The sequence below is a fragment of the Aspergillus pseudonomiae genome (assembly GCF_009193645.1).
Source record: "Aspergillus pseudonomiae strain CBS 119388 unplaced genomic scaffold BDV37scaffold_28, whole genome shotgun sequence".
NCBI lineage: Eukaryota > Fungi > Ascomycota > Eurotiomycetes > Eurotiales > Aspergillaceae > Aspergillus > Aspergillus pseudonomiae.
The window spans coordinates 33331-55840 of NW_022476020.1; the positions used below are offsets into that span (position 1 = coordinate 33331).

The 22510-nt window shown below is 47.7% G+C and overlaps 8 protein-coding genes across 8 annotated transcripts; 5 read left to right on the forward strand and 3 right to left on the reverse strand.

Moving 5' to 3' along the window:
* The first annotated feature begins 308 nt into the window (after window positions 1-308).
* BDV37DRAFT_246689 (uncharacterized protein) lies at window positions 309-3334 on the forward strand. The gene is made up of 4 exons (XM_032081780.1): window positions 309-1484; window positions 1549-2123; window positions 2189-2425; window positions 2483-3334. The coding sequence occupies exons 1-4, from the start codon at window positions 704-706 to the stop codon at window positions 2645-2647; spliced, it is 1758 nt and encodes a 585-aa protein (XP_031942006.1). The 5' UTR covers window positions 309-703; the 3' UTR covers window positions 2648-3334.
* A 371-nt stretch (window positions 3335-3705) lies between these two features.
* BDV37DRAFT_104349 (peptidase A4 family-domain-containing protein) lies at window positions 3706-4811 on the reverse strand. Its single transcript, XM_032078238.1, has one exon. The coding sequence runs from the start codon at window positions 4702-4704 to the stop codon at window positions 3865-3867; it is 840 nt and encodes a 279-aa protein (XP_031942007.1). The 5' UTR covers window positions 4705-4811; the 3' UTR covers window positions 3706-3864.
* A 228-nt stretch (window positions 4812-5039) lies between these two features.
* On the reverse strand, window positions 5040-9011 carry BDV37DRAFT_293631 (bacteriodes thetaiotaomicron symbiotic chitinase; the record flags this gene model as incomplete). Its single annotated transcript, XM_032089465.1, has 11 exons — window positions 5040-5244; window positions 5297-5416; window positions 5469-7202; window positions 7285-7582; window positions 7653-7796; window positions 7863-7967; window positions 8051-8342; window positions 8408-8522; window positions 8583-8651; window positions 8700-8775; window positions 8807-9011. 11 exons carry the CDS (start codon window positions 9009-9011, stop codon window positions 5040-5042), a joined length of 3363 nt encoding a protein of 1120 aa, XP_031942008.1.
* Window positions 9012-10041: 1030 nt separating this feature from the next.
* Window positions 10042-11745, forward strand: BDV37DRAFT_104371 (uncharacterized protein). The gene is made up of 5 exons (XM_032078239.1): window positions 10042-10452; window positions 10537-10756; window positions 10859-10969; window positions 11036-11350; window positions 11412-11745. The coding sequence occupies exons 1-5, from the start codon at window positions 10180-10182 to the stop codon at window positions 11546-11548; spliced, it is 1056 nt and encodes a 351-aa protein (XP_031942009.1). The 5' UTR covers window positions 10042-10179; the 3' UTR covers window positions 11549-11745.
* A 460-nt stretch (window positions 11746-12205) lies between these two features.
* Window positions 12206-13537, forward strand: BDV37DRAFT_246702 (ankyrin repeat domain-containing protein). The gene has a single exon (XM_032081781.1). It carries the CDS (start codon window positions 12253-12255, stop codon window positions 13480-13482), a length of 1230 nt encoding a protein of 409 aa, XP_031942010.1. The 5' UTR covers window positions 12206-12252; the 3' UTR covers window positions 13483-13537.
* Window positions 13538-14562: 1025 nt separating this feature from the next.
* On the forward strand, window positions 14563-16642 carry BDV37DRAFT_246704 (uncharacterized protein). The gene is made up of 5 exons (XM_032081782.1): window positions 14563-14995; window positions 15069-15370; window positions 15431-15591; window positions 15663-15818; window positions 15878-16642. Exons 1-5 carry the CDS (start codon window positions 14780-14782, stop codon window positions 16330-16332), a joined length of 1290 nt encoding a protein of 429 aa, XP_031942011.1. The 5' UTR covers window positions 14563-14779; the 3' UTR covers window positions 16333-16642.
* A 626-nt stretch (window positions 16643-17268) lies between these two features.
* On the forward strand, window positions 17269-18295 carry BDV37DRAFT_104397 (CVNH domain-containing protein). Its single transcript, XM_032078240.1, has 2 exons — window positions 17269-17783; window positions 17860-18295. The coding sequence occupies exons 1-2, from the start codon at window positions 17455-17457 to the stop codon at window positions 18149-18151; spliced, it is 621 nt and encodes a 206-aa protein (XP_031942012.1). The 5' UTR covers window positions 17269-17454; the 3' UTR covers window positions 18152-18295.
* A 1523-nt stretch (window positions 18296-19818) lies between these two features.
* Window positions 19819-22190, reverse strand: BDV37DRAFT_246707 (protoporphyrinogen/coproporphyrinogen oxidase). Its single transcript, XM_032081783.1, has 5 exons — window positions 21901-22190; window positions 21764-21833; window positions 21621-21701; window positions 21215-21565; window positions 19819-21144 (listed from the first exon to the last, which is right to left on the reverse strand). The coding sequence occupies exons 1-5, from the start codon at window positions 21981-21983 to the stop codon at window positions 20131-20133; spliced, it is 1599 nt and encodes a 532-aa protein (XP_031942013.1). The 5' UTR covers window positions 21984-22190; the 3' UTR covers window positions 19819-20130.
* Window positions 22191-22510: the final 320 nt, after the last annotated feature.

Consider the following 22510-nt stretch of genomic DNA (forward strand, 5'->3'; position numbering starts at 1 on the left):
CCTAGAGACAAGCTGGCAGTGTCCGAAGATCCATCATCCGGCGTAATTCTATTTTCTTGAGTTGCCTTGATTTTTCTTTTCTTTTCTGTTGTAATTCGGATTGGTCCTGCGCAGGCCCTCTTGGCCTCGGCTTTTATCATTTGCCTGGTCGAATAAACACATGTTCTTTTGATAATATTATTAGTTTAATAAACTAAAATAAAACTCATACTAATATTACCGAGTACCATACCACCAACTAACTACTGATGTACCGTCTCTACAGGGTACAGCCACAGCTCCCGAGGTCCACTTCCACGACTACGTACATATACACCTATCCCATGGTTGGAGTCTACACTAGAGACATCGTGACTCGAAAAAAGATAAATACGAAAACATTAGGGGAGACAAATACGAGAAACTGCCTAGATCGGGGAAGTGAACAAAATGCTTCTAGTAGAACACTTAATCATGCTTTGTAAGGTATACCCTGGGAGCATACTGTATACGATTCACCATCGCACTTTCCTTGAAGATTTAACACCTGTAATTTCCATATCAGTGACTTGCAACAATTTATTCCTTACCTGAGCCCATCGGCATCAATAAATTGAAGAGGTCCCTTATAGTTTACCATATCCAACTACACCATCCTCTCATCAGGAATTGACAAGGCTGCTCTCATGAACGGAACATCCTATCCACGGCATCATCAGACATCATGATTCGATATAAACCCACCCGGATAACACTTGGGGAAAGCGACGTCCATGACTGTCTGGAAAGATTGCTCTTGCGGCATACCAGGTTTGTTGAACAGCAAGAGGAAGATACAGATCAGAGCGACAGTGAGAACAACATGAGTACATCGACAGACTCAAATGGCTTTTCTCCATATGCATACTCTGATGGGTCCAGCTGTGATCAAGATTTGCATTCACTGTTCAGCGACAGGCCATTGCATCAAAATTGGCAAAGAAATCGCCGTTTCTTCTCTGTGTCTCCATCCACTGAGGCGCATAGCATATCTCCATCTGAAGGATCACAAGGGGATCGTATGACCTATAAAAGCCGATCCTCGTCACCAACTAGTGCAGCTGTGGAGAGACCAGACCCACTAAGTTCAATCGCAGATTATCAATCCTTTGTTAACACTGGCTATCTTGGGTTAGGGTCATTATTAGAAGACATTCACTGGCAATCTCCTGTCAAGCCATTAGTGGCGTGCTGTGCCGAACCACTCTATCATTCACTGAAAGCACACTCTCTGTTCTCGGCCTTATCAAGAGAGTCTCTATCGCAATGGGAAAACTCCATCAACACAACATGGGAAAGGGTGAAGCAGTTCTTTGTGGCCTCTGGGAATCACACTTCTTCAGAGCACTCCCTGTGTTGTTACTCACAGGAAACAAATCTCTCTGATGTGACCCTTCCTGCAGTTTTTTCAGCACGCAGTCTTCTGGCCGATAATAGCTCTGACCTAGGAGAGAGGAACACAACTTGTACTTAAGAGCACCTCTCCTCCTGACGTGCGTGACTGGAACGCGCTAATCAGGCTCTTGATAGACAACACAGGACATGCCCCAACATTGTCTGAATCAAGAAGTGCAGACGCCGACTTCGAGCTTAGATTGAAAACGATAGCGCCCAGACAATCCGAGAGTTCAGCTCAGTCTCCTAGTTGCCTTACCACCATATGTTTAGATGAGAACGCTAATTTGCAAACAAGCCCAATGACAGAGCCTGCAAGGAAGACCCTTAAGACAACGGAAGGCAGTAAGATCGACACGTCTACTCCATCGCATGGCGAACAAGCTGGACTTATAGCGCACCATAACAAGGGCTCTGGTACCGAGTCCCAAATTTCTGACGCTGAGCTACCGCATAAAGCTTGCGATGCGGCATCTTTAGACATAACTTCAAATGAGAGTATCGGGGCAAGAAATGGTATAAGAAGCTCAACACCTCTTCCGGAAAGTATTAGCAGAAACAAAGAAGGCAATGAATATGATATGGATAAGGAAAGCAATTGGCCCGCCAGTAGCATCGAACGTGATCAGCATGACGCGTCATACACACACAGTCGCAAAGGCATACCCGACAATGAATCCGCATTTGAACCTCCACTGCTCGCCACACAGGTATGTGCAATCGATAGAGAGAATTCCAACAGAGACTGATAACCGCTTCGTTTCTTTGGTTTCAGATCGAGGACGGCGTGGCAGAGCCTAACGCTTTGATGTTTACTCAAGAAGAGATGGACCGAATTGGTGCTATGTTATACCGCGAAGCTGATGCAGCGCTGCAAGGTCTCGTTAACCGTCAATGCGAAAGGGCGCCTGCTATAGATCCAGACTCGATGGTGTCTACGAGTTCAAAGGAGCATGGAGGAAAAGACAATGTGGTGGATCCACATGGCGGTCGCTTGGAACCCGCCGGTAACGTAAGTCGTCTTTCATAGCCCTTTGGGCTCTCGTTCTCTCATTGACTGGTCGCATAGGGACGAGAGCCAAGCCAGCATGTCATGGGAGCATCTGTGCAATTTCAGAATCGAGTCAACCAGATGATGGCTGAGCTCTATCATCAGGTCGAAGACAAGGCTGAGGACTTTGGACTGGCTTCGCTTAGGCGGAAACCATTGGGTGAATGGTATAAAGGCATCTAGATTTGAGTGGGACTCGCAAGCTTCTGGAATGGGTCGGATGAAATTCACAGCACCCATAATAAGCCGGGTGTCTTACAAGTTCCAGGCTACTTCTTCCAATAATAGATCAACCGCAACATATGTTTCACATTAAGCGGGTGGTCTGGATCTGGCTGATAACGGATGGGGTGAAGGATCAGTATCTAGGCCCTTGCAGAGACCAATACAGAAATTTGGAAGATTGAGTGCGTCTTCCCCCATCCCATCGTACAGTGTGCTGTACTGGGTGGATATCCGGATCAGGCAACGGAGTAAAAAAAGTGTGGTTACTAACCGTGGATCAAATCTTGGTTAAAATGCACACCGCCACCTTAATTAGTGAGCTTCTCCTACCGCCCGCCAAAGAGAACATTCGGACAAAGCCGGAATACTAACCACTACCTCAGCAGTAATTCAGGTAATAGGGCACAGGCCCATTACTAGTGTACGTGAAGCGTTTTGTTGCATGTCCCAATAATATCTTTCTTACAATATTTACTTTTCTAGAGAAGCTATACGGTGTGTTCCAAAGTAGCTCACTAATTATAGTTACGCCGTACTGGGTTAGTAATATTGGCCTAGGTGGAGGTGAGACAATACGGGGAGGCCTCAGGCCAGCAGATCAAGGACCAGTGCCTGTGGGCCAAGACAGGCGGAGCGGCGAAGCGCAATATTTTCAAACGTCAAGAATATATAGCTAATCCTTAGAATCCCTTTCATCATAAATCAATTACCTATAAACTGCGGAAACTGCGGAAACTGTTTAATGATTCAAAATAGTATTATCAGGATTAACGGTAAGCTCCGATATTAAGCCTACTTAGAAATAGCGTATAGCTCTACCGATATACCTATTTTAAATTTACTTTCATCCTGCTCTCTAAGTACATGTCGACCTAGATGCTAGTCGCGCTGGCTATGGGGCTATGATATACTAGGTGTGAGAGCACATCTATATAGATCACCGCTGTTACAAGCAGCTAAGTTATCTCTATATCAGACCATCTCACCCTAGAATCTGTGACACATATCATCGAAATCATACTGATGTATTGGTGGGCATTTGCTACGAGTGTAAGCGAATCGACCAACACATCCTTCTTTTGTATATCACGTATATCTTCTGCAATTTCGGGGAGCATACTAGAAAACGAGGCAAAGTTGCAAGTTAATAAGGTGCCCGATTGATTGTTTGACAATCAGACCCCAAAGCGCGTAATAACCATGTCGTCCTGCACAACCTTGACACCAGCCACAACCACATTATTTTTGACCAATTCATAAACCGTGGCATTTTCCAATCCATGCCCAACACCACCAACATAGGCAGCGCATTTCTCAAAACGAATCGGATCGAACGACACAAGCGGCGCGGGCGCCCCGTCCGAATCAAAGTTCTCTACCACCCACTCCGCGTCCCACCCAACCACTGTCGCCGAGCTATCTGGCGCATAGACTGTCTCTGACACTGTCTCCCCGGTGCTCTGATTTTGAATCAGACACACTCCCTGATCCGGCGCAGTTACATTGACAGAAGCCACAATTACATCCCCTGGATTCACGGTGAAATCCGCATAGTATCGGGCAAAACCTGGATACCATTCGTACCACGCATCGATGAGTGGGTTTCCCTCTATGACGTACAAGTCAAAGCCGGTCTGTAGGATTGCATTCGTGGAGGTAACGCCGTCAATGCCGACCCAAGCAGAAGCAGCCTGGTAGGTAGTGCTGTCGCTTGGGCTGGGAGTTGGAGTTGGGACAGTTATGGTTGCCGAGACGTAGGTGTATGCTGCGCTTGGGGCTGGGTTGTGGAGTACCGCGCCGGCCCAGTTCAAGCTGTATGTTCTCCGTCTTTCGGGCTCCAAGGTGTTTAGAAGCTTGAGACGAGAGGGGGAGACTAGCTCCACTTCATGGAGAGGTTTTGAGCGACGTTGGGACCGGAGATGGTTGATTTTGGGGGCGAGTTCATCTAGGGATAGCGCACCTAGCACTATCCTTAGGTGTAGGAAAGCTAGAAAGAGCAAAGGATAGGGGATCATTTTTGAAAGCTTTGGCTGCAGGTGGGAGAAGAAGGGGACTCAAAGAGAAGTGGCTACCTACCCAGGACTTTATGCTAGTCACTGCCATCAGAACTAACGGCTTAAGAGCTACTGAACTAACCAAAAGTAATTAGTAGTATAAACTATAGTTATACGCTAGACCTCATACAAATATCCACTGATGTATTTTGTCCAGCCATTTTACACGAGATATACAGCGAATACGCACATAGCGCAGTGACACGTAGACTAGGAGGTCTGGCTCCGCTGTGCTTCTAGATATGTTAATGCTGCAGTCCTATTTATACAATGAGTTTAGTAATAACACCAAGCCTTCAGCCCTCCAATGTCAGTGTTTGGGCGGCCGAGGATGAAGCCGTCATGACATCAGAGTCATTCCCTGGATATGGCACCAGAACGCCATTTGTATTATGGCATTTACTGACATAGTCGGCATGCACCTCGCATCCATTTGATAAATATGCACGGCCGCACTTTGTGCAGCCTCCGCCAGTCTTTTGATAAATATGATCGTAGGTACTACAGAGAAGTCAGTCAGGCTAATATAGACAGTGAAACGAGATGAACTCACGCAGCCAATTCAGCCCCGGTCATTTGGCAATTTTTGCCTTCAACGAAGACACCACAACCGTAACCAGCATTCTTACCGTCCGTATAACAGGCCCCAGTGTCCATGCCTTTTTTCGTGTTGCTGCTCACAATCTCAGTATCTCCCGTTTGACGGATTGAAGTGAAGGACCTACCCGTATACTGTGTTGTCTTTCAGGAAGCTCTTGGCCATATCGCAGAAGGCGTGAATCTTGGGAAAGGTTTTACACATACGGGAGCCTCCGCATTCCAAGCCTGTTTCAGATGGTGTAGGTGTTGTAGAGGTCGTCTTCGTTGAAGAGGTTGTAGTTTCGGCCGTGCTCGTAGTGCTGGTAGTGGTTGTGGCGGTGGCAAACGCTGAGTCGAAGAAGCTGCTCAATTGCTCATCAAGATAGCTTGCGAGCGATGGATCATCACTCATGGCGTAATCAATATTGGAAATAGTGCCTTCGTTCAAACCATTCTTGTCGATAGTGCTGGTCACCGTCGTCGGTCTAGCCGCGCAAGCCGTGATTGTTTCACAGCGGCTAGTCACTGTAGTGGTTGAATAGGTCGAGACAGGTGTAACCAGCAGACTGGTTATGTATGCTGTACAGCTATCTGCCTCTTGGTGCTCGCAATCGGAGTCTTCAGTCTTGCAGCCCTTTCCCGTGCAGACACCATTACTGCAGCCGGGACCGGAACATGTTACAACGCGACACTGGGGGCCTTTGCAGGTAAAGTCGGTGTGGGAGCATTGGCTACCTATACAGCCCCAAGAGAGGCAGGAAGGCCCAAAACACCGGCCTGAGCTTCTTCCACCGCCGCCATGGTTGTCGTCGTCGTCGTCATTGTTGTCGTCGTTGTCGTTGTCGCTTTTGCCACCCTTACCATCGCAATCCTTACCAATGCAACCGTGGTCCTGGCATTTATCACCATTACAGTGCCCACTATCACAGTCAGGGCCCGCACAGGCCGTGGGAATACATTCATCTCCAACACAAATCCGGTTCTTGCAGTCCTTGCCAGTACAGCCTCTCTCAATACAGAGCCCACGATCAGTGCACCTTCCATTCAAACAACCAGGGCCTGAGCATTTGCTGACCGAAGGAGCATCGGGATCCTCTGGGTCAACGAAGCTGGATGTGCTCCCCACTCCACAGTCAGTTAGACAGGGTCCATTGCAAAAGCTGTAACATTTATGGCCGCAATTGGCGGTGCAAGTTGGACCAGGAGGATGACCTTGAGTAAAAGTAATTGTAGGATACTGGGTCCCATCAGTAGTCCACGGCCATGGAGGAATACTAACTGTGCGAGTTGCAAGGGGTGAGTGAGTGACGCTTGTCTCGTTCAGCGGGTTTGGATGATTGGTCACTACAACCGGTGGAATCTCAAAACTTGGAATAAGGAGCCCCCTGCTGACAGTGACAATATCACTAATGTTCCAGTTATAGTAGTTGACAGTGTTTGTGGTAATAGGCGGTAGTGGAATAGTCGTCGGCATTATATACCGCGTAACTGTCGAAGTGACAGTCGCGATACCGTCAACAGTGACTGTTTTGGTGGTCCGCCATGCCACCTCCAAGGAGGTTGGATAACCGGCTCCAAAGTCAATAGTTGTCGGGGTGCTCATAACAGACTTAGGGAAAATGATGCTGACAGGGGCAATGGCAGTCACGGTGGGTGAATCACCGAAAATCTCCTGCCCCGCGTACAGAAGACCAGTTCCATCACTGCCTCCCTCAGCACTCGCCCCGTCCATACTAGTATCATCTGCCGTCATCCCGTTGGGGTTTTTCATAGAGCCAGGGCCACCAAGGTCGAGAGCCCAACTGAAGAGCCCACCCAGGCATTTACCATTGGCAAAGTCAGCCTTCTGTTTGAGCGTATGGCCGTTATCAAAGGAAACCCTAGATACCATGGCAGTCAGTCATCAGGGCGCCAATAGGAATGGAATATCAGGGGATGAATGAAAGTTCTGAGTGCACATACCACTGATCTCCACTCCAGGTCATCCAATTGACAGCTGCAGCCTCATCATAGTGGACATCAACTGAATAGTCACTGATAATTCGATTGATCTCATAGTCTGATAGAAAGCCACTGGTTCCAGTGCATTCGCCAGCAACCGCGCCTCCGGTGCTATGGTTCTCGGTGTAGAAGTCACAACCAGGAGTGTTGCAGGTGGCATCGGCCAGTTTGAAGGAGCGCCCATAAAACCCCAAACCGAGCAGAACCTTGCTGGGTTCAACTCCATTGCGCCACAGAAGATCAAGGCCAGCGGATATTTCTGTCGGGTCTTAATTCCATTGCCACTTGGAAGGGAGGAGATGCGACTCAACATTGCATTATGAACATACCGGTCAGGTTTGTGTGAGGGTTAACAACAGAGCTCGTCCATTTACTGGTGCGGCCGTCCCAGGTTCCGTGGATATCATAGGACATGAAGTTGAAATGATCGATATATTTCGCCATATCGGCGATGTTGAAGCCCTTCAGGTACCCTGTCCCATAGTCAGTATCAGTCTTAACTGAAACATCCATGGATTTATAAATGGACTCCAACTGACAGTACGAAGATGGTAATGTAACTGTGAGACCAAATTTGGTTCCCACTGCGTTTCTGAGCTCAGAAAGGAATTTCACCAAGTTTGCAGTGTCCCTTGGAGCGCCACCTGCTTGTAATTAGCATCTGATTGGGACGTGCTACTAGGGCATGCGTATTGTTATACACGCTCAGCGCAAGAAGATAGCATACCACGATCCTCAGCAGCAGGGTACTCCCAGTCAATATCAATCCCATCAAAGCCATACTCAGTCATCATGGAGATAGCCGAGTCAATAAACGCCTTTCGTGTACCAGGAAACCGCACCATATCAGAGAAGACTTTGCCTCCAACGTCCCAGCCTCCTACCGAGATATACGTCTTTAGTGAAGGCTTCTTCTTCTTTAATGCGGTGAACTTGGACCAGTGTGTCTTGTCATTGGCATTAGTAGTGGTGATTGTAAAATCGGACGGATCAATTCCTGCGAATGAGTAATACAAATGCTGACACACATTATTAGCACTGCTACTGCTCTATACAGATACTCACTGAGCCAGAGGCAACGCACAGTCCAGGGGTTAACATTGATATTCTCCGGCAGCACGACGTCGCACGGTCGATCAGGGTTCCATCCCTCATAGTAGCCAATGTACATCGCTTCACTTGATGTTCCTGAGCAAGATCTGATATATGGTGTCAATAGCGGCTAACTGGACGGGGTTGACACAAATCTAGAGACATACGGCCGATTGACTGGATCGCACCCACTCTGACATCCTTTCCCACAGAACTCGGCTGTGGTGCCACAGAATCTACCTATACTTAGCAAGCGGTCGTAAAACGTAGCCCCCTATGCATACCCAAATTCAGAACAGCACACATTCAATGGACACTCTGTGCCAGGAACTTTTGCGTATTCTAGATATTGGTTAATCACTGGCATAAGCCCTGTCATAAAAGTACTTACTACCGCACTCAGCTATCGCATCGCATGTTGAGATACAGACATCCTTGCTACAAAAGCTAGGACCAAAGCCACAGAATCCTTCCTTTGAGCAGCATCCTGTTTCACATTTCTCGGTCTCGGAGCAGGTTCCCATTCCGGCTTCGGCAGAGGGAACCATGCATGAGCCGCTGAACAGCAACCATGCTGTTATTGTCGGATATTTCATGACTATGGAACGTTTAATGAAACCTAAGTACAACAGATGGTGAATATGACCGGTTTGGGCTTTGCTCAGGGTTCTTATACATTTGTTATTTATTGTCAGGGACCACCGTTGTACATTAGTCAGATCCTGCTCGTTAACTCTAAGTCTGCAACTCTGCGTCCCTGCTATATCTCCTGCCTAACTACATAATCAAATTAGCTGTAAAGGGGCGACAAAGAAAAAGCCGAACAATACTATGCTTCAATTGTATATCCCCACATGGTCCTGTGGTCTCAGACAAACTTCCGTTGGACCAAGCGTGTGGGCCGATGTTGCATACTTTAGTGCACGAACTAGATCTACACCGACGCAGACACCAAGAAATCAACACCACCTGGGCCTTGCACTACTGTAATGCTTGACGAAATTAGTTAGAGCCAATTTTATGAGGTTACATAGTGTTTAGACTCACGGTCTCGCCCCAGGATAGCTAGCCTATGTTGGAGAGGTATAGTATCAAGACAAGGATCTCACTTCAAGACGCTCGGGAAGTTTGCACAGCCATCGAACCGTTATTCCGGCTTTCATCCTTTAGCTTATCACTCAGGAGAGCACATAGATTGTTTCCCCTGGAAAGGACTTAGCTCCGTTCCGAGATGAGACCTACTTTTGTTTAGGAATATGCAATAGCGCCGTGGAGTAAGGTGGCCGAAGAGGACTATTGGATATGAGATGGTGCCATAGCATTTGCAAGAAGATTATTCTCTGCGCACAATATCCCAATGGATAGATTATTCTGTAATAGTGGTGTAATATGGCTCCCGATAGGCTCCAATGTATGGCTAGCCTCGCATTTGACCATGTCAATTACAGTCCAAGGATGCATCGCTTCTTAGAGATGTCCCGTTGGGACATGGGCTTGGGAAAGAATCGAATGCTACCTACACCCATGTCCACCCAGCGTGGGTCAGAACTAATACGAGCCATTTATTTGGCACTGAGTGCGATACAAGACGTGTTTGGTCATGTAATGGGTGTAAGAATAGATATCGCATCGAGACCATCCACGAAGGCAGTCAATCTATCAACACTGTTTAAGTAATTCAATCTGTCTCTATTTCATCTCTACTTTTGATATCGCTCTTTTCACCACTGACCATCTCTTCATTTACTCTCTTTTATCCTCATAATGAAGGTCCGCATTCATTTTCAGTCTTTCCTTAACTGGACAGTGGGAATCCAACTATTCCTGTGGACACTCCTTTTGCCTTATACAACTGCCTTTCCTTTTGAAATCCCCCCTGACCTTGCAGAATATGCCCTGAAAGCCAATGATTCCGGCATCCCGCACAGGCATCTCTCTAAGAAGGCCTTGGACTACCCCGGAGTGACATTCTCTTCAACATGTGACGGCGCTCAACAAAGATATATCAAGGAGGAACTTGATGAAATCAAGCTTGTGGTAAGTGAATATTTTTGCTCAATGGGTTCCTCGTGGACACAGTCATAGAAACTTTGTAAGCGGTGCAGCTAACAGTCCGGATAGTTGGTCCAGGCACAGCAGCAACTCAGGATAATACGAAACGTCATTAAGGAGAAAGAGCAGCCTAAAGATTGGGGAACTCGTTATTCTGAAAACAGGCGACTTCTTAACACGTTTCAGAGGTTTATAGGGTGGATCAAATTCAATCCTGCTACAAAAGAGCTGCCCGAACAACGATTGAATTCATGGGTTACGATAGCGCAACGGATGACGCTATTATCCTGTTAGTACTACTTCGTACTTCTCTCCAATAATCCGACGTGAATCGAATGACTTAACAGTGTTGAAGAAGGGAATAAATACACTAATTGACGATGTGTGATAGCAATTTACCAAAAAATTCACCAGGCCTTAACGGATTCAACACTCACAGTCACGATTCACTGCAACGACCACTTCTTGGTTTACCAACCCGAGGAAAGTGACCAAACAGAGCGTGGGTTTTACTTAGCATGTTGACCTTTAATACGGGCGATAATAGCTAAAATTAAATAATCCACAGGTGTGTATAAAGACACGCGGCCCGAGGGTGAGGCATCCACGGGATTGAGAGTATCGGCTACTGCGAAGCTATGCCATGAGAGTGAAAGTGCCCACGGATGGGCTCTCAAGAACGATGTCACATTGAAGGACGAGATAACTATCTGTCCGAGTACATTCAGAAGAACTAATACAGCGAACAAGCTTTCCCAATACGCTAATGATATGGCCGCTTTGAATGGCAAGACCTTGGATGACATGAAATTTACAGCTGCTGCCGGTACACTTCTTCATGAGCTCACTCATTGTGAACACATCCTCGGGGAGGATAAGACAGGTATGCCCTATCATTAGAGCTAGTCTTTCAATTTCGAGAGCTGACAGCATATCGTCTTCAGGTGACCAGGTCGCAACTCTGCGTGGACGGACCAGGGCGGCGTACCAGGCATACAACATTGCAGCACTTGCGTGGACCCGCCCGGAGCTTGCTGTCAGAAATGCCGGTACGCTGAAACACTTTTTGGTTCTTTCTTGAGTTTTGATTTTATTTACTAAGGCCTACTAGATACACTCGCATATTTTGCTCTAGGTTCGTAAGCTACCAAAACCACTACTGCAGCTGGTTTGTACGCTAATCTATGGTTGCGGCCAAAAAGCCCTGTATTACTCCAGGTGTGACTGGTCGGGGAAAGGGGCCAAGTGCGGGGAGGATAGTATCGCCGATTACAAAAGAAAAACCACGTCCGGAGAGGATCAGTATTTACCGTTCATATACTAGGTGAGACAAGTGTATTAACTAGCTTTCGCCAACCTATCGGTGGGTGAGGGTGTGGGATAGTTCCTATGAAAGGGCCAGGATTGTTAAATTATGTATGGCCTGGTAATCCTCTTTTTATTGATATCGAACTTCTGACCATTGATGGTTGCTCTAAAGTCCGGTCTTCGCTTTTGTGCTTGCATAAGTTGAAGAACCGGGGCATGGTATAGATAAGTTATTAAAACTCTGGATTACTCCAGGTGATTGTGTACACATTTCTATTTTAGAATATTCCAAGCTGGTAAAAGAACATAGGGATCTAGCCAAGCGTGACTTACTACTGCAAATTAGTAGGGTAACATGGAACATGTGACCCACCCCTCCATCGACATTCTCCCTTCCACGTACTCTAGTCCTTAACGCAACCTCTTCAGGGCCACCCTTTTATTTAAAGAAAAAGTCCTTTGGAACCCTTCGATATCATGGCCCGGTTAGATCAACTGCCACTTGAACTGCTTATTCTAACTGCACAAAGCTTGCACAATCAGAAAGACATCAGCGCTCTTGTACGGACCAACAAGACTCTACACCATGCCCTGTATGCTTTTCTGTGTCGGTTCAATGTCGAGCATCATCGAAGCTCGGCCCTACTCTGGGCCGCGCGAAATGGATATACCGATCTGGTGACAAGAATGCTTGATGCCGGCGCGAACATCTCCTCCTATGAAAGCCCAACTGAAGCCACCTACGACCCGGATAACTTGGTTGACCTTTCCGAAGTCAATCCGCTCTTAGCTGCTGCCCAGGGTGGGCATCTTGGAACCCTCAGGGCCATGCTATCCGAGAAAAGACCAGGTCGAGCCTCTTCACCAGCGCAGCTACGTACTGTTTTTCATTGGGCCATCCGCTCGCGCACCAGTGACCTTGTGGAGTTGATGATTGAGAATAATGCCCCTTTAGATCCCGCAGGAAAACATCATATGGCTCTCTCAGCACTGAGTGTCGCTATTGACTCCGGAAATAATTCCATTATTCCCCGGCTTCTTGAGTTAGGGGCACGATCCGGTTTCTATGAGAGCCCATGTCCCGTCGAGCTAGCGATATGCACGGATCAGCCACAACTAGTCGAGCTTTTGCTCAAGCATGGTATGCAGCCGCACGATAACGAAGGCCTGGGTCATATTATACGTCGAAATGATAAAGCTCTACTGCAACTCCTTCTCGATTACGGACTGAAGCTTAAGTTTTACTTCGAACCATTATTTATCGCGATTATGGAAGGCCAATATGAGATGGTTGAAATGCTCATTGACAATGAGGTGAACCCAAATCTAACACACAGTTTAAACACGAGGGACGAAGAAGGCTATGATGAGATCTATAACTTGGGTCCAGTTGGGTTTGCGATACATTTTCGGCACTTGGATATTCTGAAGCTTCTTCTAGACAAGGATGTCCCCCCAGGGCGGTCCGATATGCAGCTCGCGGCGGAAAGGAAGTATGAAGAGGCAATGGTCCTTTTGTCAAAATTCGCAGATCAAGAATTACATGATAGAATAGGGGCAATTGACCTTTGGATGACGGAACAAGTTTGGAATGTTCTGGATGATCCAGACTTCCGGATGCCAGCTACCTCATATGAGATTGAAGACCCGATCACACCTCCGACTGGTCGGCAGAAAGGTTATTGCTTGAATTCTTTTATACTATGATACAACGCTGGTGTGCACCCCAATATTCTTGTTCAGCACCTAATTAAGAGTGTTTGTGATTGTATTGGCACTGTCAGATAAAGGCCCATATACGTAGTGTTCAGTAGTAAGATAGCCAAGGCAATGAGTGTCTGTAATAGTGTATCCTTCCCAAAAGTTAGTACCACAACATTGATAACACGAATACAACCATCATACCGATATCCCAGCTACCCTGCGCGCAAGCAACATCGCCAACATAACAATGCTATATCCACCATGTTAGCAACACATACACGACGGGAAGGGTATGTTCCGAAGTTGCCGTTCCTTCGTGTCGTTAGTGTCGTTATTCGCGATCAATACGATCCGTTACACCGATAGCACTATGACCTACTAACTAATTGGCACTACCCTAGCTCCTGTGGATGCATAGTAGTCCTGGTATATCACCCCTAAGTCTTTCTTCCTGACCCGTTTCGTTTCTAAAACCCTTTGTACCTCCGTGACCACCCCTTTGTGGGGCAAGCACTCTTTGGACGCCAGTGCATTCTCACTAGGATGAATATGGTTCTTGCGCTATATACGCGCCTTAACAGCACCTAATCAGGCATAACTTTGCTCCAAGGATTCCATTGCTTGCTGAAAGTTGTCACGGTAGGTATAGAAACATACAAGGTTTAATGCCCGATGTAACGGCGCAATTTTAATCTCAAATGTACATCTGGTCTGGATCTCCAAGGCCCGGCTCCTCCCGGCTCTTCCGGGCTCTAGATCTTCACTGTTTAATAAGTGGATCTCAACGACGAATGGCACGAGATGGAGCTTGTACTATCTCAAACTGCATGGCAAATTGGATTTTCTGCCAGGCACCCAACTGTGCTCCACTATGTGAATTATCATGCCATTCTCATTTTTAATATGCCTTCTTCCGACGCAGTTAGCTGGGCTCTGCATCCCTGTCACACTTGGTATAGGTCACTTGCGTTCAATGTAACCATAACGTGAGATATTGAGTAGAGGCGACTTGTGTCATGGCCTCCTCATAGTTCAATCCAGTCCTATCACTAGTTTAACGGAAGAAATTTTGGTGGCATGCATCGGCCGGCTACCTATAAACTCCGTTGCTGTTGGCGCTTGATTTCCTCACCATGAAAGGCTCTAATAGTTCCGTCCCTCTTTAGGTCTACAACTTCGGTGGGCTGCACGCGTAGCATGGTGAAAGAGACAGCGCATGCCTGATATCCCTATTTCCCGTCGATTTGGAATAGATAGTGTCGTACCTTAGTCAATCTGAGTCACCGGATTGCGTTTCATCATGATCTTGGCTCAGATTCTAGGACTGTCGCTCTTCGGGGCAGTAAACGCTGCTACACTCGGGAAACGCTTCTCTAGTGCGGATTTTGCAACTGGTGAAACGGACCCAAATGTAAACAGTGGCTGTACCTACTGGGCCAACTCGATCCAGTCCACCGACACTTGTGCGGCATTGGAGAGCTACTACGGCATCACTCATGCGCAGCTTGTTTCCTGGGTAAGGCAGAAACAAAACGCTTTTGATGATAGAATTCAAGATTGCTGACTGCTAACACGAGTCCTTGCCGTAGAACCCATCCCTGAAAGCGACTGACTGCACGCTGAATGAGAAATGGAGCTATTGTGTGGAAGCTCCGACGGTTCCGACCACCACCGAGAAGACAACCACAACTACAGAGGCTCCAGCCACTACCACCTCTACCTCGACAGGTGCAAGCGCCACTAAGACCACCGCGGCAGGCCCATCTCCCACTCAACCTGGGTTGATCTCCTCTTGCAATGCCTTCTATTACGTGCAGAAGGATGATTCCTGCTGGGGTATTGCCAATACATATGGCAACTTTACAGTAGAACAATTTTACTCATGGAACCCGTGAGTTTGATTCTAAGTCGAGAGAATGGCCGCATCACTAACGGCTTGTGCATCGGCCAGTGCTGTGAAAACCGACTGTTCCGGACTTCAGCCAAGCTACTATGTCTGCGTTGGCGTCGCCGGGTCCACTGCTTCAACTACCACCTCCAAAGCAACGACGGCCTCACCAACAACCACATCTGCACCCCACTCGCCCCAGCAAAGTGGGATTATATCTATCTGTATGCTACCTTACTCTACCCCCCATATGTGGTTTCCATTTGACCTAAGGTCCCAATTAACTATCCCCTAGGTAACAATTACTATTTCGTAGAAGCTGGCGATGAATGTGCTCTGATTGCAGCCAAGAACGGTATCACACTTAGTGACTTCTACTCCTGGAATCCCGCAGTCGGCTCAACTTGCAGCAGCCTCCAGGCAGGCTATTGGGTCTGCGTTGGTGTTTCCGGTAATATCACTGCCGCCTGTCTCCTCCTATCGCGCACAAAAACTAACACGAAGCGATAGGTGGCACCGCAACGACCCACGCAACCACGACAAAGACTACAACTAGCACAACAACGACCGCCGGCACTGGGCCCACTCCCACGCAGTCTGGCATTATCGCCGATTGTTCGGCCTACTACCAGGCCCAAGAAGGGGACGACTGCTGGTCAATCATCAATAAGAAGTACTCCTACCTCACCGCAGCCAAATTCTACGAATGGAATCCGGCGATCGGCCCAAGCTGCAGTAACCTGCAACAAGGGTATTACTACTGCGTTGCGACGAAGCGTGAAGGGCCGATGCCGGACACCATCAGCTCATGCGCCAAGTGGCATCTTGTGGCTAGTGGCGATAGCTGCTGGTCAATAGAGCAAGAGTACTCCATTACCTCCACGCAGTTTGCCAGCTGGAATCCGTACGTGGGGTCTTCCTGTACGACTCTGTGGCTAGGGTATTATGTCTGTGTTGGTGTTTAGTGGAGCGATTTATGGCTGGTGACCAGGGGTGAGCTCGGTCTCTTGCCTGACTGAGTTCTTGTCCCACGAACAGTTACACGATGTTATTGCGTCACGACGTTAGAAGCAAGCCAAGTGCAGGTATAACTGCCTGTCTATAAAGGCAATACACAAAAGCGTACAGACGGGCACGTCGAATGTAGTTAGTACCCGAGCAACAATCTCCAGAGAGGATCACTGCCTATAACAGGACTGGTTAGTCCCAGGATAACAGGAGTATAGAAAGTCTGCTTTTGGAAGCTGTAAGATGCGAACATATGCATACTAGCATGGGACGAGTTCCCAAATCCACGAGCCACCACTACGGATATACGATGTATTATGTGATCTCTTGTATGAGATAGGCCACCCTATATATACCACCTAATCGATCGATACCTTGCTCGGGAGTCCCTGTGAGCCTTTTACCTTTAGTGTGATAGTGGGGTAGGTGACTCGATAGAAGGAATCTCAAATACAGTGGCCTGGAAAATATCTAATTATTCTTATATTAGGTATCATAGATTTGCTGACTGTCTAACCTATATAGGTGCCATATTTAGCACGGGTAGGTCTAGATCCTAACGGGAATACTACATACTCGCCCGGGCGTGATCATGTATAGCTCTTCTGAACAACTCTGGGGAGTTGTCCCCCAGAATTAGAATCGCCTTATGATCTTACCCCCACGCGTGCCCCGTGCTATCTTCCAATTGCGTTGCCCGTTTTCACCAATATGAATATGGTGAGGTTTGAGTTCTTCACTGTCCGCACCGCCGTGATACCTCGACTCTGGAGAGTCTTTGCAAGAATCGTTACGCCCTCTATGTTCTTACATACCGGAGAGTTTGGCAAGTCAATAATCACAATGGAAGAGATTTGCTCCTGTCGAAAGAATTAAAATTAAAGGCATAGTCCAGTGCCCCGCGTGGCGTTGCCCAGTTTGCCCAACAAGGACGGGGCATCCAGATATAGGTAGGGCAACAAAGAAACACACCTCACTGGGGGTGTGAAATCTCATAAAAAGTCTATCCGAGGCGTTTATCGGATATAATGTCCACTCCAACACGGTACAATGAGGATAAATATAAATAGGTCCTCTGGATGCCCTTTGGAAGCACACATATCATCAAGCTCACTACCATCAGTTTACCAAAAACAAATATGCGTCTACTTCTACCCTTCATCGCTCTGCCTTTGGCAGCTCTGGCCACGCCGCTAGGCATCACTGATCTGCTTCCCCGGGACCCGAACGCGGGGAACTTCAGTTTCTCCTGCAAAGACATCAAGATGGGCGGGCTCAATTTGCCCGGCGACAAGCCAGGTCATGCAGCTCATCACCTGGTTGCAACCTGCGCGGTCGGCGATGGGACCGAAATTACCTCCCAGTTAGACCTGAACCATTGCTTTGGCCAAAACGAAATAAAGAACAAGCAAGTAACCCCACGCCGTTCATTCCACTCGAAAAAGCACGTCGTCAAAAGATTGTCCTAGCTAAACTGTAAACAGTGGCAATGGGCTCTACAGCTATTCTAAATGCCACCAGTCGACATACGAGCGTTCGTCGAGTCCAAAGATGCTTTGTCAACGTGATGATGATCCGAACGTAGTCCAGCTAACGGAATACAATCTCGGTGAGCTTCCCCTTCCATGTCACATACATACAAAGCAATTATTGCCTATTCTAAAGGCTGAGCATAAGACGCCGCTATATCCAATGATCATGGCTTCATCAAATGTTTCGATCATAAGGGCGAGCGCATTTAGAGCTCACTCAATGCTTCTTATGGTCTATTCATGAGCTTGGCGTCGCTGCATCCTTCGAGACCGCCTCTTTCATGTCACATATGAAGAGCGAGACATGCAGCTATCCAGCCCTAATGGCTCTCTAGGCAGTAAGGACATAATTTGCTACTACAGCCAGGGTGTTATGCTGAGAGTATCCGGTATTCGGGTAGGCTTTTTGCTTCTTGTATCATACGCCGCTATGTTCAGAACTTGTGTTTTCCTTTGTACGTATGCAGGTTTATGATATGTGTATGTATTATTACCAATTGATCAGATCGGTTTCATTAAGTCTTTCACTATAGACAAAAGTAAGAGGTTCATGACGGCAAGTAAACAGTAAAAAGTGGATAAAATTACCACCACGACTATGTAGTAGTATAGATTCCATCAAAAGCGATTATATTATCGCCATCTGTGATCTACCGGTGTTTTCATCACATGAGCCGCAAAATAGATTCTCCAGGAATTATCAGTATACCTCCATCAGATTCGATCGAGGCTTCTCAAGGCGCATACAGCTACATCTGGATGATTACCATGACGTGGACCGAGATCGAGGGGGCGAGGACGTATTAGATGCAAGGAAATAAGCCATGAGAACAAAAGTACCTAAATATAATATGATATCAGGGGCTTCCCCATGTACTTATTGATATAACTGACCAATGAACATGGGCTCTTTTTATATCAGCCAGTAGAAGTGATAACTATATCATGGGTAAGATTCTAACTGAGACACGCATCTGTCAGACGAATCTACGTCTGACATGATAGGCGAGGATGAAACATGCATCGAAAGATCGTATAATTCTGGGTCAATGATTGGTAAAAGTATGAGCACTCCATGTACTCCGTACGCTATTAGTAGGGACTGTGTACCTAAGGCCCTAACTAATATAGAGTATCTCACCGCAGTGGCAACAATAAGCAAGGAAACGAACAACTCGCCACATCACCTTTCTGATTTAAGATACGCAAAAGGGAACAGCATATATCTATCTCTGACGGGGTGCAGACGATGTTTTAATTATAGCGACGATGAGGTCATCTCAGGATGGAGAACTGACGCGTCCGAACCCGCCACGGCTTCGATTGGACGATGCGAGCCTGGATGTGGAGATCGGCATTTTCGTAGGGGTGTTAGCTTCGAAGTCACGCCAGTATTCACTATGGACTAGTGGTAGACAACTCCTGACCGATGGCCATGATCGTTGTCGGCACTTTAATTAAAACTTGAGGCGCGTGCATCTCAAGCAATCAATAGCTCTGCAGATCCTGATATATCTCAGTGTCCGAGCTTGAGTGCTCGTCGACGCCTCGACGTCCCTCTTGCAGAGATAGCGTCAATGTCATCATCCTAGAGGCGTCTATCGTAATTTAACCATGGAGAGAACCCTTAATTAGGGTCCTCCACTAGGGTCAGAGCTACTCTGGTGTTCTCGGTCCAAACCCACTGGATCAAGTGCCGAGCGGACAGCTCCAGACGGAGGAAAACGAGAAGCTCGGCATTTTTGCCTGTGCGGGAGACAATCAACCGAGTCAGGCAAATTCTGCGTCTTGGTGCTCGTGTGATGGTTGTATACTCCGTATATGTCCAAGATTACGTGTCTGGAATGCTCATTTGTTTCGTAACGATGCCATACTTCGCTCGCTTCTCGTCACAGAGAACCACGCAGATGCAACACAAAGGGTATTTTGACATTTGATGATCCCCAAAAAGCTATATATCAAACAGTCTGCCTAGTAACACATGACCAATGCGCAAGAGCCCTGGTTCAAGTCTAGAATCAAAATGAAAAGAAAAATGTATAGATAGAAAAAGAATCTAGCAGGAATGTAGAAGACGCTGATTCACATCAAATGCCCAGCAATGACCATCTCCCAAATATCGCTCCAAATGAAATTAATGGCTCCCGTTGCCCATAATGTATATCTAAAGATTTTACCCCTTGAATCATTCAATATTAAACCGGTCATGATCTATAGCGCCGCTTACAGGGACTTGCCCTTGGCGAACGCCTGAGCTCCGTCAACCAGACGCCTCTCAGTGTTCTGTCGGCCGTTGACGAAGTCAGGGTAGTTGAGGGTCAGCTCAACGGCGCCGTTGACAATGTTGTCCACAGCCTCGACACCAAGCATGAACGAGTGGTCCTGGTTGCCAACCTCGTAGCGCCAGCTACCGAAGCGGCCACGGGACCAGATATCCAGGTTCTGAAGCTTGGGGAGAATCTGGGTGAGGGCGCCCTCACGCTCCAGAGAGGGAGTGGGGTAGCCGTGGTCGAAGCGGCGGTGGTATGTGGAGACGATCTCGTCGGTGGGCTTCAGCATCTCAGTGTTGACGAGACCCTGGATAGACTCGGCAAGGAGTGTTTCGTAGTTGACGGGCTTCATGGAAGACTCAGAGACCTCCAACATGATGGACCAGTAAGGTCCCTCCTTGGCGTCGTCGCTCTCGGGCTTGGAGCCGTCAGCCAGCTGGAGGGTAGGAAGCTTCTTAGAGGCCTCAGGCTGGTTGTAAGGAGAGTAGTTGGAGAAGATGGTGGCACGGTAGAAGGGGCAGTTGTCCTCGGGGAAGTACAACCAGCACTTGTCACCGATTCTGTCGGGGCGAGAGCCACGGATACCAACACCAATGACGTGAGTAGAAGAGTAGAAGAGCTCCTTAGAAAGGCTAACAAGCTCCTGGTTACCCATAGCCTCAGCAAGGAAATCCACAGACATAGTGGAAACGAGCTTCTTGTAGCCGACAGTGGTGCCATCGGCGAGCTGGACGGTCTTGTTGTTGGCGTTGACCTTGGTCACCTTGCCCTTCTCACCAAAACGGGTCTTCTCCTTGGGAAGAGTGTCGGCGACGGCAATCCAAATGCCACCAGTACCGCCACGAGCGGGGAAACGGAAAGTGGCATTGGGACCCCAGTTACCGGCGGTCTTGTTAAGAATAACGTTGGTGGTCACGGCCTTGACGTTGGGGGCGGCGACACGCTCACCGAGCCAAGCACATTGCATCTGAAGTCGCGAACCATCAGCCAATCTGTCTTCTAATGCACAATATCGGTCTACCAGAGCATCAACGTACCTTGGTGGTGGGCACGGCCCAAACCTTGTAGTTGTAGGGACGCATGAAGAGATCGGCGATACCAGTTCCCATCATGCGAACGATCCACTCGTCGAAGTTCTTGGGCTTGGTGTTGGCCACACGAGCCTCGAGAGCAGCATCGATCATACCGTCGATGCACTTAACCTGCTCCTCCTTGGGAAGCATGGAGATGTTGTTCTGGAAGGGGTAGGGGACCCATTGCTCCTGGCAACGGACGTAAGAGATACGCTGGTGGCTGTACCAGTCATCCTCGTTGGGAAGAGCCTCGTCGATGCAGTCGTCGAAGTACTTGTAGTGGGAGAAGATAACGTGACCTCCGACGTCGTAGAGCTATCGCCTTATTAGCTATGCCGCCTTAACGAAGCAATTGGATTATAGTACATACGAAGCCTTCGGGGGTCACGTCAGTGGAAGCAAGGCCACCAGGAGTTTCATTGCTGTCCACGATCAACCAAGATGGACCATCCTAAAATGACGGCAATCAGTTATATTATTCGGGGGATACGGCGCAAGATTCGAGAATCGTACAATCTGGTTGAGACGCTTGGCGGCACCAAGACCAGTAGGGCCGGCACCAATGACGAGAACGTCAACGGAACTGTAGTCGAGCAAGACCCTGTGTCAGTGCATTGCGAAACAAGCCCCTGAGTCTGGCGAGTACTTACATGTCTGGGTGGGTCATCCTGCCTTGTAGGATATCCTGGAAGCTGGGGACGCGGTTCAGGGTTCTGCGGGCGAGGCTAAGCATAGAAGGAGAGAGTGCTGCAGGGAAACTGCAGTATTTAAGAAGCAGAGGACAGGAGAGTGATGAAGAGAGAGAGAGAGAAGAATGGAAAAGAACGGTGAGCGAAGCAGGGCAGATAAGAAAGAAAGGTCCAAGGTATCGCAGGCCGGGAAAACGAAACGTGACAAGTCGAAGCTGTGGGGGGTACCTGTTTCAAGTTTAGGCCCTAATAAGATGAATTACCTGTATGGTAATTGATTCGCAAGCCCTCAAGGTTAGTGGTTGGTTCAACTCTGGTCGAGCCACCGGTAAGGGGAATAGGGGAAACCCAAATAAAAATGCCAGAGAGGCAAACGAATTAAAAAAAGAAAATTAATTTAAAAATAAGTAAAAGTAAAATAAACAATTAGCAAGAATAAGGGGAACTTAATCTCAATGTCTAGAACTTCGACACGAGGCGAATCCAACCCCGATCTATGGATGCATTGTACCAAACAATCTCAGAGTCCTGCTCGGTGTTCTTTTCGAAGTACAGTACCGTACTTGACAGT